The 16,164-nt window shown below is 38.7% G+C and overlaps 1 protein-coding gene across 2 annotated transcripts in view; it reads left to right on the forward strand.

The window, feature by feature from the left end:
• Positions 1-16,164, forward strand: part of WDFY2 (WD repeat and FYVE domain containing 2) — a 59,304-nt gene that overhangs the window by 19,381 nt on the left and 23,759 nt on the right. For both annotated transcript variants that reach the window (XR_015774629.1, XM_005516342.3), the window contains exon 2: positions 11,357-11,424. Coding sequence is in view for 1 of the 2 variants with exons in the window: in XM_005516342.3 (XP_005516399.1) it covers positions 11,357-11,424 (68 nt within the window). In the remaining variant the exon portion in view is untranslated. The remainder of the gene's footprint in view (positions 1-11,356; positions 11,425-16,164) is intronic.

Genomic DNA, 16,164 nt, shown 5'->3' on the forward strand with positions numbered 1-16,164 from the left:
TGTTGCAGAGAGAATCTAATATTGATAAATATATTTTTTTCTCTTTCATCCATAGTCTGTGAGTTTCTAAATCCTGCCAGCATGAATAAAAACTGTGTACAACTGCTGCAAATAAGCACTGCTAGGGTACATACGGGAAGAAGATGGATAAAGAGAATGATAATGCTCTTATAATTTAGCAGGTTTGTCTGAGTCTGGATTGCTGCATTTAGTACAGAAGATGACAGTTCAGACAGGATATTGTCTTATTAGAGGGACTGGAAAGCAGGTAAGGGGAGCAGAACACTAGAGCAGCTCTTCCAAGAGACTGGAAAGATTGATTACCTTAAAGAGCAGGCATGTAAGAAATTCTGTGAGTATACACAGCAACTAACCAGAGGAGAAGGTAGAGACAACAGACTTCTAGTCTCATAGGAGGAGAGCAAGAGGATGTTCATTGAAATTTGCTGTTTCAAAGTTGAAATTTACTATTTTTTAAACATGATAGAATAAAATTACTGCAGTATGAAGTTGAATGCTGAAGAATGGAAGAGCTGCAACTAGGCCATATGAAAGAAGCTGCTGGATGTAAAGAAGCCCTGCATGTTTGAGAGAGATTTTTTTAAAAAATAAAACCTAAAGTTTGGGATGGAACAATCAGTCTCACAGTAAAGGTTTGAAGATGGTTTCTGTTCAACTCTGTTGATTTCCATCTCCCCATGCAACCCCCAGTTGGTCTTTTAAACCCTTGGAATGCCAGATTGCCTGAAAATTAGAGTCAGAAGTTTGGGTTTTGCTGGGCTCTGCTGGCACTTCACAACACACTGCAGTATGCATGATAAGAAGAAATCTGAGAGCCCTTGTTAAAGCACTTCAGGGCTACAGTTCCTTTGCAGCTATTGTACAAATCTTTCAGGACAGGGTTTGGTTTGCATAGCTTTGCCCTGCTTCCTTCATCCCCTTTTGCTGATGCTAATTCTGTTGACCTTGCTGGTTTCCTTCCCAGAGTACTGAGACTCCCCAGCCAAAGTTGTCCTGCTGGGTCAGAGCAGCAGAGTGGCTTCTTTCCTTCTCTAGAAGAGCAAAGCCTGTAGGAGTTCTGTTTGTGTGAGGACAGTGAAAATATCTGAGTCAGGCTGTCCGGAGAGGAAAACGGCAATGAGCAGAAAAGCTGAGGGAACATTTTATCACCCATGAATCATTGTTCAAGTTCAGCTGGAAGAACTGGAAATGTGATTCCTCTGCAGAAAGTCCTTGATGCCTCAAGGAGAGCATTTGCAGGGGCACCTTGGTGTGGGAAAGAGCACACAAATACATTCCAAATAGATATATTTGTTGTCTCTGAAAAAACAGTGGTGTAATTGTTCAGCAGTATTTAAAAACCAAAAGCCTGTATTTTCTTATGTAGAGTGTTTCAATAAGCTTTTAGCACCTTCAGCTGCATGTGACAAGCTATTGTCCTATTTATTGGCTAAGGAATTTACCTATACAGTATGGGTATTGGAGTTGGGTTTTGGTTTGGGTTTTTGTCATGATTTAGCTTCAGGCAGCAACTAGACAGACAGCTGCTTACTCAGTCCCCCCATGGTGGAATGGAGGAGAGAATCGGGAGAGTAAAACTGAGAAAATGGCTAGAGATAAAGACAGTTTAATAGGCAAAGCAAAAGACAGGCACACAAGCAAAGATAAACAAGGAATTCTGTGACTAATTCCCATCAGCAGGGGAGGTGTTGAGCCATCTCCAGGAAGGTAGAGCTCTGTTGTATGTAACCATTACTTGTAAAGACAAAATGTCCTTACTCCAAACATCCCCCACTTCCTTCTTCCTTCCCCAGCTTTATATGCAGATCAAGAGACCATGTAATATGGAATTATCCCTTTGGTAAGTTGGGGTCAGCTGTCCCAGCTGCGTCCCCTCCCATCTTGTTGTTGACTCCTAGCCCACTCACTGATGGGGTGGGATGAGAGACAGAAAAGGCCTTGGCTCAGTGTAAGCCCTGCTCAGCATTAACAAAAACATCTCAACATTATCAGTCCTGTTTTCAGCACAAATCAAATCACAATCCCATTCCAGCTACTGTGAAGAAAATTAATGCTATCCAGAAAGCCCCCTCACAGTTGTTTTGGTTTGGGTTTGTTTTTTTCCACAAAGAATAAAATCAGAGAAGCAGTCAATTAAAGTGATAGTTCATATAGTAACAGAAATAAATGTGCACATTGAGAGTTAATGATTTTGTGGGAAATCGGTGTATGTTGAGACTTAATAGCTTCTTGCTTCAAAAAGAGTTTATTTGCATTGGGATATGATGATTTTATCAAAATCCAAGATAGACAGGATTTCCCTTATAACTTTGTTAAATGAATTAAATGTTGAGTGCTTTCTGACTGAATGCAGTAAATACACTGTCAAGATAAAATAACACTTCTAGAACTTGTGCGTGGTCTTCTGTCCTTGCATCTGGGAGCCTATTTTCCTTACTCCAGGATTCTGAAATATCTTTAATGAATGGTTATACTCTTGTTTAATACATCAGATATCTTGCAAGAAGCAGTGAAGTAGTTAATTATTTAATTTATTCTTTCTCAATGAATGATGCAGATGACCTAGGTCCAGAAATTAAAATGTTGAGAGAGGGCATCATCCTATGCATGTGGAAATGTGGCTTCCTTCCTCTGCAGTAGAGGCATAATTTAATAGATGATACACTGGATAGTTAACCAAACATTTATATGAAAAATAAGTTGAGGCCTAAGGGTATGACTTAATTTAGTGCTTGGGATCAAATATCAATCTTCTCCTATAAATTAACTGTGACTGTGATTTATTAGAAAATGCCATACTGGGGGTATATATATTGAAAATTACTATGTTCAGCATTCATAGATCCACTTTTTTTATCAGTTGAATAATGCATTCATTTTTATGCAGAGTGAAGCATGCATACCTTAAAAAATATCACTAAGTTGATAGCCAGTAGGAGTTTGGAGGAAAAAAAAACCTGTTGTGTTTTGCTGGACAGATGTTCCAACCAGGCAGCTGGAAGCACGACAGTGACCTAGTGGGTTCTAGTTCTTCACCTTTACTACATGGGCAATTTAGAGGGGTGTAGGAGAGGGTTTTTTTTTGTAAATTCTGGATCCATTGGGTATTTTTAGCATAGTTCCACTGAGTCACTTATTGCATAGCAGGTCTGTATTTTAATCTAATGAGGATCTTTCTAATAACTTCCATTACTGAAACATTTGAATGTGGGAAGGAGGTGAAAGTAATTGGATTGCAATAATTAAATCATCCAATGCAATTACCTTCAAAAGGTTGTGTGTTTATGCTTCCTGAATGCAAACAGGAATTGATCAGTACAGGCAGCTCCAAAGCTGCATCTGTTCTGGAAGGGAAATCATTCGGGTGTGGGTGAAGGAGGTCCGTAAGTAAGAGGGAGATGAAGGTCATTTTGTTACCCCAAAGATCTGTAAGGAAGACTGGTGCGCAGTTTTTAATGGGGGAGGTAATTTTGAAAGTTTGCTTGGAAAAAAGTCCCAATGTGATGTAGCACTTGTTGTTTAATTCTTTCCAGAGCTGTAGGCTGATGCTCAATGGGAATTCCTGTCCTGCATTTACCCGTATTTGTGGAAAAAGTTAGCTTCTCTGCAGCTGGAATGTGGTGTAGTCACTATAGGGCTTCTTATGACACACAATGAGAATTTGTGGAGCTGCTGATGACCTGAGGCAGCTTGGCTCTCTGAACCTTGTTCTAGTAACCTCAGTGAAACAGAGTATTTTTCTGTGGTTGTGACTTATGGTTCATTTTTTGGGTCTCAACTTGACCAAAGTTTCTGAAGTGGAAACTGGTTAGAATCTGGTTTTTGTCCCATGCCTGAAGGGCAGGGCTCTCACTGCTCCTAGGCATGTGTACTTGGGTAACTGGAAAAATCACTGAACCGTATTGCTTGTTGTCCAGAAAACTGAAAAATGGGTGGAAAATGTTTCGTAGCTGAGTAGTAAAGCTGTCATGTCACTATCATTTCTCCTAATATTGTCTCCTATGAATCTTTGTTTTTTAGTCATTTCCCACAAAATACCCAAAAAGCATTCTATGTAAACCAAAGCTGTGTTAAATAAAATGGTGTCACTTTCTCTGAGGTCTAAGTACAACTGATGAGTATAACACCCTGAGAAACCCATTCAATCCTCTAGCTGCATATAACCTACCAAAACTTTGACATTTTCTCTATTACGCAATGTGCATCTGTATTTAGTTACAGCAGCATGAATTAAATGGGGAAACATCTTATTAAGAATAGTTTGCTTAGTATGCTTTGTGTGAAAAAAATCCTGCCTTTCAGTCCATCTGCCTGCTTGCTTGGCACTGTGTTTTGTGCAATGTTTTTTTTATATATCACTTTTTTTTATAATTACTGGGATTGACAATGCACTTGAATGTTCAAGTGCTCATGAGATTCCTTCCTTCCTCATGTCTGGTGGCTGAATTACTACTATGAGATCCAGCTGCCTCCACATGGGTTTTGGTGTGCTCCCTGTGCTGCTCACATCTAGGACTGTGTAAAGTCCTTGCTTGGACTTTACACCTCCCTTGCCATGATCCTGTTTCTCTGGTGCTTCTGAGCTTTGTGCATGAGGGTTTCTGGATTGGTGACGATGGCAGCAGTGTTTTGGATACAGCAGCAGGATGTCAAAGGTGCTGGCTATTGGGAGCTGGTTCCCCTTGAAGTCAGATCTTACTGCTCCTGTGGCTTTGTTGCAGGGCTTGAGAGATACAGAGTCGGGAGTGCTATCATTATTTAAAATACTTACATTTTATAGGAAACCAAATGATGAGTTACAGACTATGGTTATAATGAGGATATTATATCTTCTAGAAATGCCATTATGTAATCACTGCTAAGAGAGAACCTCTCTAAAACAGTCCTGAAATACAGTCCATCCTTCATAACTCTTTAATCTTTTCCCTACACATTTTTCCCCTTTCCTGAACTTGTAGCTCTTGCACTTTATTTCAGAAATGGAACCTGCCCTTTTGTAATATAAAAGACTCTAGACCAGATCTACAGTGATTATAGAATCACAGGGTATGCTGGCTTGGAAGAGACTCACAAGGATCATCAAATCCAACTCCTAGACCTGCAGAGGACACTCCACGAATCACACAACATGCCCAGGAGCTTTGTCCAAATGCTTTTTGAACTTTGGCAAGCTTGGTGCTGGGACCAGTTCCCTGGGGAGCCTGTTCAAATGAAGAGCCTTTTGCTGATATCCAGCCTAAACTTCCCCTCACTGAGCTTCATGTCATTCCCTCAGGTTCTATTGCTGGCCACCTAAGAGAAGAGATCAGTACCTGCCCTTCCACTTCCCCTCAACAGGAAGCTGTCCCTGCACCTTTGGTGTTGGGTTTGGTGGGAGTGGTGTGGGAGTACTGGGTTTTGTCTTGATTTCCTTTTGCTTTTCATTCAGGAGTACATAGGATAAGGACTGTTAGATAAAGTCCTTTTGTTGCCTGAGGTTTGGCACTCTGCTATTACATTTCTATTTGTTTTCCCTGAAACATAAGCTGGCCCAGAAACTAGTTCTGATTTTGATTTTTGCTTTCATACACTTTCTTTCAAAATTTATTGGAGAGTTGAAACTCCTCATCACTGGTTCCAGTACACTGGCAGCAGTTCACAAGCTGCCACTAAGCATGAAAGATCCTTTATTCACAGTAGGGTTCCATGTCACTAAGCAGTGGAAGTCAGAACCTCTTCCCATCTCTTGCCTGCAGTAGTCTCTGGAGATATGTTGGGGGATTTATAGTACTATATAACTGAGTTTAATGCAGTTGTTAAATAATTTTCCTTATCCTACTTCTAATGACAGTGTGTTGCTGCTGAAGGCAGTAAAGCCATCAGTGGTCTACTTGGACTTCAAAGGCTACTACTGTCACATTTGTTTAATGACATCAGGTAGAGCTTTTGCTGTCACAAATGCAGATACTTAGTTTCTAGAGAAACATGTCTTTTGCATACTTCTGAATTGTCTGTTATTGGATGTTTAGGAATAGATGGAGTTTCTTTTCAACACTGAAGAAGTTTCCAGTGTATTGATGGTAAGAATATGTGCTAATACTCCATTAGATATGCCTGAAACCTCACAGATTGCACTAATGCTCATATAGTATTATCCTAACATATTTTTGTTTCTTCTGTCAATGAATAGCTGGAGGAGTGTTTTAAAGGACTTTCCAGAATGGTTAAGTATATTTCTTTTCATTTTTCAAAACTGTTCTGAAACTGTGTTAAATCAATTCTTTAGTTAGAACAGTGGGCAATAGGAAATGTTTATATTTAACCATGTCATTTGCACTGTTGACATACTCCCTTTCCCAAGGAGCTATAATTTTCAAAGGGTCTCTGAATAAGCCTGATGACTTTAAAAAGTGACAGATGAAAGTTTCTGTACCTCTATAATTTGTGTTCTCACTACAAATAAGAATAAAACTATAAGATAATAAAATAAAAATTTAGAAATAATTCCACATTTCATTTGATGCTTACCGGTTTTGGTCACTCAGCAAGACAAGAGATAAAATAATCCTGCAGTATATGGTCCAAAGTACAAACAATAAGAAATACATTAAAATGCCATTTAAAGCAATTCCTGAAGCCCAAGTATACCTATGAAATAACATAGTTAATTGTATGTGTTGGGGGTTAGCTCTTCTCTGTTATACTCTGGTGTATGTCTGGGGCATGAAAGTGATAATGTTACACAAGTGCCTCACAGCAAAGAGAAACTTAGAAAAAGACAGGAGAAAGGAAAAAAAAACTGAACAGGAGAGGAAGGATCTGTTATGGGAAATGGACATAATAGATTTCCTTAAACTGTGAAACTAGAACTGGTGGGTTTATGCATATTCTGGAGAAGTGGCGTGTTATAGGGACCTTGTTTCTTGAGTTAATGGATCTCCCTACCCCAGATTTCCCAGTATTGCAACATACAAACATCTTGGGCCAGTGCTTTGACACATCAGTATGTCTGTACTGTATGCAACACCAGTGTTTGTCTTTTGCCTTACCTTCATGTAAGGCACAAAGGAAAAAAGACAGGAGCCCTGCTATGAGTCACTCACAGAAACTCAACTCCAACACTCCAAGTGAGGTGATCACTCAGACCAGAGTAGGGATAGAGTAGATCATCTATCAGCATTGTGCAGATTTTCATGAGGCATACTGCAGCCTAGATGCACAAAGTTGGGTTTGTATGAACAAATTGTTTTTATCAGAAATGAGGCAGCGGTGACTGAATAAGTTTCTGTGGATGGTGACACACAGAGCTGCCATGCTGTGGTGGATGTGCTGCTGTTGACATGGGCACCTCCATGAGTAGTAGGTGCTCAAGTGAAGCCCACCTCCTGCACACCTGCACAGCTCCTCCCCACATTGCACACTGGCAGTGTGCTTGAGACCTGCTGGTACATCCACAGCCACCTATGGCACATTCTCTTCATCATAACCGAGAGAAACAATTTTTCTTCTAAAATCATTAATTTTCACATCCCCTTAATATATGAAGACATAGCCTGTCTTTTGTATGGCAGAATTATTTCTGTATAGCCTGTCTCATTTAAAAATAAATCATCTCTGTTATGAAAAGACTAGAAGAACATCCATCGATTTGGCAGCTTCTAAAAATATTTCCAAGTCAATTCACTGGCAACAAAATGAAGGGACAGCTCATTTCCATGGTGATGCTGACTGAATCACTCTAGAGCAGTTGAAGAATGAATCCTGACCCAGCTGGGTGCTGTTTAAGTCCAGTAACCATGCAAGCAGCAAGTACTCTTCGTGCTGGATATCCATAACAAAAAGCTAATTTTCATTCATGCTTGGATTTTTTCTTTGCATTCTTTAGAAGCTTGAAAAGCTCTGGGTTTCACATTTAGTGGATAGTATTCTGTAAAGAAGTATACAGAAATTTGTGGAACATGTGCAGAAAAAGGATGTGCTCTTCAAGAGCACTTGGCTTCTCCCAGATTAAGTAGTTGATATGGTTTGTTCTTTAGCCCAAATCTACTTTGAGAAAAAGTTACCTGGAAAAGGTTGCTGCACTGAGGTCAGTTTTCCTTCTTTCAATAAAATGTTCTCTCCATTTCAATGACCTTAAGAAGAAAAAAATCTGAATCATCATTTCCTGACATAAGGAATAATTTTCATGCTTTTACATGAGCTTCTGCATAGATATTGGAATTCCATTCTAATGCTTAATATAAATTTTAAATGTTTGCTTTAAAGACATGCATAGTAATCATCCTTAATTTTTAGATAGATTGTTTACAAGATCTTTTTTCTTTTATTTCAGATCATTTACTGGGGAGATACTTAATTTTCTAAAGAGTTACGTGAACTGACTTGGTGTTATGTTGCTTTACACACACCTTACAGTTAGGTGACACCTTTTCATCGTATTTTTATTCTTAGAATGCTTTATTTCTCATTTAGTTCTCATTTAGTCACCTGAGTCCTTGAATGGAAATATATTTGACTACATTAAAAAATGAACAGACTGTACCTATAGAAGAGGCCTATATTAGTAGAAGTAGTTTCACTCTTAGCACAGCCTCCAGCAGCTTTTTTCTTTATTTGTTTTAAGCTTTACTAGAAAATATGTTTTGCTTCATTATCATTCATCTAAAAGCCTTAAAATTGATGTATTTGTCAAATTGATTAGTAATTCTCCAGTGGGTACAGTTTAATAAACAATGACAAAACCAACCCAAAGCATTCAAATTATTGCCATTTTTGCACATAAAATTAATTTTTATTTCCTGCAGCTTTTGAAAGATCTGTTCTTCTACACAGTCCTTTCCTAGCAAGCTGAATTATTTGTGTGTTGTACTAGATTTATTATTTGCTGGAGCCTCAGAATGGAGAGGAAAGGCAATATTGTTGAAGCCTGGGGATTTTGAAACAGATAGCACTCAAAATACATAGACTGGGATGGTCAAGAAGGACAGGTCTCTCACAGGTGCATTTCCTCAGGGTAGTTTCATATTCAGTTATTTCAGCTCCCTGTGATTCATCCCATTATTTTTTGTGCACACTCATTCATTGCCACAATAAGCTCGCTTGTCAAGGACACACATTTGTAAGAGCACGTCTGTTTGGGAAACAGAGAGGCCGATGTGCTTCTAGAGCTCCTGGTCAACAGCTGTGGTCAGCTATGGGAGAAATGACAGAAGGATTTGTCTGTCCCTCTCACGATCAAAGATGGGTCAGGGTTGTTATTGGGTGGTGAATTGTGCCTTATGAAAAGTTTTGGTGGCTTTGCTTCAGAGCTGCTACTGTGTTCAACACAAAAAGGCCAGACTTAGGAGATAATATGAATCAATGTCACATGTTTTGAGTAATTTGTGAGAGCTTTCTAACACTGGGGCTTGTTAACCCAGTGAAGTGTTAGTTTTTAGAGCAACATACCCTGTCAAAGTGTGTGCTTGAGATATTTCTATAATGATTCAGCTTGTGTAGTACCCAAATATACAAGGTCTCAGAATTATTTGCTGTAAAAGGAGTTTGAATGCAGGGTAAGATGAATAGAAACCTGATTTTGGACATATGCAATACAGGAAGATGGTGCAGCCTTTAGTGTGAAATTTGAAGGATAGGTTACTAGTTCTTGAATTGCTTTATTATGCATGGCATCTCAATTCAGACTATTATTTGTGTATGTAATGCATTGGATTAATTTATATTCATTATTATATATTTCTTATATTCCTTGCATTTCTTATATTATGACATAGCTGTGAATTTGTACTAACTGAAGAGGGCTGCAGTTTTCTCTTTGAATAAAATGAGGTAACAGTAGAAATGATCATGCAGTATATCTGTGTTTCATGTACTGGAAAGAGCCATTCTTACTTGTTGCTTTTCCTTAATAGTATTAAATGCAATTTATAGAAACACTAGTTTTTTAGATCTGTCCTACATATGTTGTTGCATAGTAATTTTGATGGAAAAGACTAAATAGAGGTGGGTGATGGGTCAAAATGCTATGCTAACATGGTGCTGTCTTGGATAGCTGTGTTTTCTAAAGAAAGTTAATACATTCAGTGTAAGTCAGTAAAGCATGAATACAACACTATATGGAGAGTTTTCTTGTTAATATTAGAGATAAGGATTAGAGGAACAGTAAGGGAGGTAACAGGTGGCTGTGAGATGACAGTGGGCTATGCGGGAACAAGCAAGAGGTTAATGCTGCTGTAACTGTTGACACTGTTACTAGAGATGTTTTAATAAAATTAACTGATGAACTGAAGTTAATAGAGAGCTTCAGTTACAGGGAAGCTTCAGAAACTGGACCAAAACAAAAAAATGAGGGCTAAAATAATAAATATTTAATGACCCAGATGGTGCATCAGTTCAGATCCTCTGCTGTAGAAACAAGCAACAAACCTCTGAAGAGCATGGATTGAGTAACAGGTATCTGACAGTATATTATTATGAGATATGACAGTATATGATTATGAGAAAGCAAAAGTAATCCTGAGATACATTGGGCAGGTCTTCTAGTAGAGAGGAAACTGCTGATGTGTTTGTAGGGAGCACTGTTTGGTTCTAAGTGCCACTATTCAAAGACAGCTGCAAACTGATGAGGCAGAGGAGACCTGCAAGGGTGGTCATCCTCTTCAGAGAAGGATAAGAGTTTGGCTTCTTTGTGTTCAGTGGCTTCTTCTGACAGCACTGTGTGTGCACAGAGGAGAGGGAAAGGCCCTGAAGATGAAGAGGTCATTTTTGGCCCAAATGGACATAATATTAGTAATAAACCGCTGAAAATTTCAGAACTTCCTTCTTTTTCTTAGAGGTTTTCCTGAAGCAGAACCATGAAACAACAGGCAGCAGATGAGCCAAGGCTTACGCTGAGAGCAGGGGGCAGGTTTCTGCAGACCAGAAGCGCTGATATAGGAGTGCTCTGCTGGGCTACCTGTGGTATCCCAAATTCTCACGTGAAGTGTTGAATGAAAAGTCATGTTCAAGTCTTTGTAAAGGCAAAGAACTAAAAGCCATGGCAGTTTCCAACTACTGTTGAGATGTGTTCAGCCAAGATGTTGAATACTACCATGGAACCCAGGAGTACCACCATACCATAGATGTACCATACTACCGTGGAACCAAGGAGTAGTCTACCCTCATCACCTTACAGGGGTTAATCTAAGGCTAATGTATCAGGCTGGTGTAGGAGTTCACAAGTTCACTTTCCCTCTCAGCAAGATAATTTAATTTTGAAGAACATCTTCTACATTCATCATGACCACTTTGCTTTGATTCAGTCATGATTATTTTTTTAATTCTTCCTCATGTGTATGTTGTGTGTTTTCTTTTACAGAACAGTTCGTGTCTGGCTGAAGAGAGACAGTGGGCAGTACTGGCCCAGCATATACCATGCAATGCCATGTAAGTATAAGGGGATGTTCAGTATCTACTGTGGATTTGCAAAGTGGTTTTGATGAAGCTTCATGCTTATGACATTTGCAAGCTTATGTCTCTATATCAAATGTTACTCTTGAACAATCCTCCTGGTACCAGTGAAGCTTTACGAAGTTACATGCTAATGCTTCTGAGAGGCATCAGAGATTACAGCAGTAAAAGGATACAGACATGTTAGCAAGGGATGAGCATTTAATGCAAACATAGGTTTTAAAATGTGGGAACTCAAAATGTAGTCTTGCATTCTGCCCCTAATGGAGTCCATAAAGCTTTGTAAGTCTCCAGTATAAATCACTCTGCCCTTCCTACTGTGTATGCTAAGTCCATTAGAGGGCAATGGTAAATGCTTTTATTTGCTAAGAACTTAATATTCCATGGCAGCTAATATGATAGAAAGGATACTAGACAGGGAAGGCAGCTCTTCCAGTTTAGAAGCAGAATCATTTTACCTCTACAATTAAATGTGGAAAACCAAATTTCTTTGATGGATCCCTCCATTATTTCTTCTCTCCCAAAGAGAGTGTTCATGTTTTGAGAAACTGCAGATCAATGTCCGTTTTTCCAAGACAGAGTTGAAGAAATGACAGCCCTTGCTGTTTGCTGTAACCCCTGTGTTGAGTGCAGGAATACAGTTTTGGAGGTCACTGAAGGCAGGCATATGCTCATGCTCTTCAGTCAGCTTCAATCAGATGTGCTGGGTTAGCCTGTGTTTGGAAAGCTTGTAAAGCTGACCTTAAATCCAGACTGGGGAGCACGTATCAGGTCTCATGGAGGTATTCATACTGTCTGGAGAAAGGATTATTTTAAGCTAAGATAGGTAGATTTGTTAGAGACATCTGTCTCCATGGTAACTAAAATATTTAATAGGTGTCAGTTTTAGTACAAAAACATCAATATGGGACTCTAGGGCAGCTATAGTGTTTGCCTGCTTTAAGAAAACAATTTGGTAGAGAGGAGGACCCCTCATCTTCCTGTCCTATGAGGTTTGCTTTTCCCAGCCAAACTGTTATGAAATGATCTTTCTAGCTATTTGGCACTGATTCTTCTCTTTTTCCATGTGGTATTTTTGCATACATTTGCATTTTTTAATCTCATTATGTCCTCCTCTGGTCATAGCAAAGCTGTGTTATTGCCAGTAATAACAGCTTCAGTGGAAATGATGGAGTAGATCCAGTTCCACTGAAGGGGGTACTATTTCAAAGCTTCATAAATTTGACCACTTGACAGTGCTCCTTCACTTGGAAGGCTGGTAAGCTTTTGAGGCATGAGATACTGAAATTATATTGTGTTAATTCAACAATTTCAAGAATCATCGGGTATAATTAACAGCTGAAGCAATTACAATCAGTCATGCCTTTAAGCTTGGAAGTCATAGAAAGGGCTCTGAGTCAGAATCTGCACAACTCTGCATTTGACTGGAAATGATGGTTTTGTCTGTTTCTGTGTTGATCACACTTTTTTGATGGTGTTCTGCTTTAGGTTCCTACTGGGTTTTGTTGTTTGAAGAACAATGACTGCTGAGAGTTTCTCTGTGTAAAAATGTAGTAGGCACAATGGTGCCTTTGTGCTTCTTAGCAAGCTGTGAGTGGCAGTCCTACCTATAGATACCCCATTAACATGATTGTGACTGACTGTGATGATGTGTGACCCAATCTATTTTATGATTTTATATCAGATAGCATTAATAACTGAGTTTGCAGACTAGGTCCTGTGGGAAATGGGAAGGATGAGGAGTTGGGTTTACTCAGTGATGTGCTTTGGTCAAGTTCTGCACCCAAAAAGGGTCATCAATGCATTCTGAATGGGAAAATCATTAAATATCTAATGGTAAAAAAACTTCAATATTATAGATCTCTTCTGAGTATAGAGGTAGGATTTCTCCTAATTGGGAAAGTTTTATGTCCTGCCTGTGGGTGATTCTGTGGTCAAAAAATTCTGGACAACACAGTGACCATATTTTTGATCATCACATCTAGCCTATGAGAAAGAAAATAGCTCTAATTGAAACCTTGCTAATCCATTTCCTTCACACCAGCGTTGTCTCACCAGCTGATTAAAAACAGACCTCTGTGAACATGTAGCTCTGGTTAGATGTGTACTCTTGATGACACATGTAACCATGATTAGATTTCTCACTTTGGGCACAGGATGAAAAAAAGAACTTAGCAGACACAAATTTATGAAAGGTAAAGAAATTGTGGTCAAGAGTCAAGTAAACTTTTCCAATAAAAAAACCAACAAAACTAAAACACACAAAAAGACCCAAATGCAACCAAAAAACCCTATTACAGATGTGGAATGGAATAAAGGATTTATTGTACTGAGGGACAATGGAGTATCCAGTCTTTGAGGCAGATAATACACTGCTTGTCTTATGATGGTTTTCATAACTAACACTTAGCTTTGAACAGGAAGAGGGGTAAAAAACTGCAATGCAAAACATGCTCCTTTGGTCTTAAACTATGTCATGTTTAGGCACTTCAGAAAGGGGTCCCAGAAACTGCAGGGACAAAGTCTGTATTTCTCTTCTGACTTTGTCAGTCTCTATAAAGGTGACACACTTTTGAGAGCATGTAATTGGGATTTTCCTCCATATTTCATTTTCTAAAAGCAAAAACTGTGTGTATTTGCACTGTATTTAAGACAAAGGATGCAGCCAGACTTCTGCATCAGGAATATCCTGCTTGTTCTCCATAGTAATTCAGATCAATCTTTTTCCAGTCTGAAATTCAAATCATAGCTAGGTACTGACATAGAGAGTCTTCAGAGTGCTATTGTTATTTTTCCTGGCTATTTTTTTAAAGGGTCTTGAATATCTGAGAAGCTTAAGGTTTTTGTTTTCTTTTTTTTCTTCCCCTCTTTTTAATGTGCCTAAGTGCTTAAGTACCTGAATATTGTCTTCATTTTACTAGAGCAAGCTGCTGCAGTCTTGTTACAAGTGGCATAACTGACTACATCAGTGTAGCTGGTGTGGTCATAATTTTCATGCTGACGTAATGATTTTTCTAAGTGCATATGTTACTCAAGAGTTCCCTTGGGAAAATGATTATAGCAAAATAAGTATCTTTACACTGCTGTGACTGTGTGCACACAGGTCTGGAATTCAGAAGTTACTTCTTTTGTAATCAGATCATGTCAAGCAGTTGCTTGCATCATTTGCTTCTGAAGTGTTTGGGAAAAGCATACTTCAAATAATTAATTTACCTGAGATGACTTCTTTGTGAGCTGCTCATTGCCTTTAGAGATACTGTCCAGCATTTAAAATGTGCTGTGTAATATGCCTCTTCTGGCATTAAGTGCTTTTAAACTCATTTGATGTTTATTAGGTTTTGAATTGGAGAGGTTTCTGTCCATTTTTTTCTACAACTCTTACTCTGCTACAGGCATAGAAGCTTCAGTATAATAGTAATGCACCACCTTTGGAAGGGATGATTCCGGTTTGTTCCAGGGAGAGGTACAGGAAGGAGAAGTTTTGTCACTGTTACAAGGCCTGATTTAATTGTTTCCTTTCTGTCAGTTTCCTTCAGCTGAAGCCTTTTCATTGATTCAATTCAGTCAGCCCTTCCAGGAAAGAAATAAACTGAAGTGCCTGCCTGGATGTGGATCTGATGGGCTTTCTGTTTATGGTTACTTGTCCTTCAGGAAACATTTCAATAAGGAGTCAATACTGAAGGTGGAACAAGTTTTATTAAAGAGTCAGCATTGACTCTTCTTCTTCATATAGCTTTGCTGCCAATTAAACTATCGAGGATTAAAAGATTTGCTAAGCTATGGGCTGTTTAGTCCTAAGAGAGACATTACACAAATTGAGAAGATACTTGATTACAGTACTGAAAAAGAGAGGACTCCAAGCTTGTTAGTGACACAAACATGGGAGCAATCACAACAAAGAGTAGAAACTAAGAGGGGGGAAAAAAGCAGAACTAAAAGTGCATCTGATTTTACTCTATCAGAAGAATATGGCTTATAAAGCACTCTTATTGTTATCCTAGCTGCAGTTGGCAATTGCTTCTGAAAAATAATTCCTGAAGGTTTCTGTTGGGACAGCAGGATTCCCAGCTGCATGCTGCTGTGTTGGGCAGTAAAAGCAATTCCTGCTTTCTGAATGTAACTTCACAATTTTTCAATTAAACCAAGCATAGCTCTTGAATTCTTGTGGGGAAACCTGGTTTTACCCTTGATACAAACCTGCCAGATCTTTGAGGGAGCATACTGTGACCATCTTGTGTGCAATTTCAGGATAAATCTGGATTTTTGTTAGAGTAATATCAACGTAATCAAGCAATGGCTGGTTTTAGATACAAACTTTTATTTTGACCATAGTATGTGATATTGTCATAGTGCTGTCTGTGATGGAATTGGAGTAGGGGACAGTTTAACTCAGTCTTTAATGTTAGTTGATATGTTGATTCCTACTGGGGAATTTTCTTACTGCAAGCCTCTGACATAATGTAGTGTTTTGTTTTATTGTCAGCAGTTCAGGCAAATGTAAAAAACTAAATTATTTAGCTAATTAATGTCTGACTTACACTGAAATGTCCAATATCTCTTATATCAGAACAGCACCATTGCTCTTATATGGAAGGCTTGTTTACAGATAAATAGTAAAAAAATAAAACAAAATAAAAAGAAGCAACTGGAACAAGAAATGGCTATTTTCCCATGCCCTAATAGGATATGGTTGAATGAATTGCAAGAACACTTTTA

Source organism: Pseudopodoces humilis, chromosome 2, assembly GCF_049639895.1.
Source record: "Pseudopodoces humilis isolate 2021_Gansu_Grassland_sample_001 chromosome 2, ASM4963989v1, whole genome shotgun sequence".
Lineage (NCBI taxonomy): Eukaryota > Metazoa > Chordata > Aves > Passeriformes > Paridae > Pseudopodoces > Pseudopodoces humilis.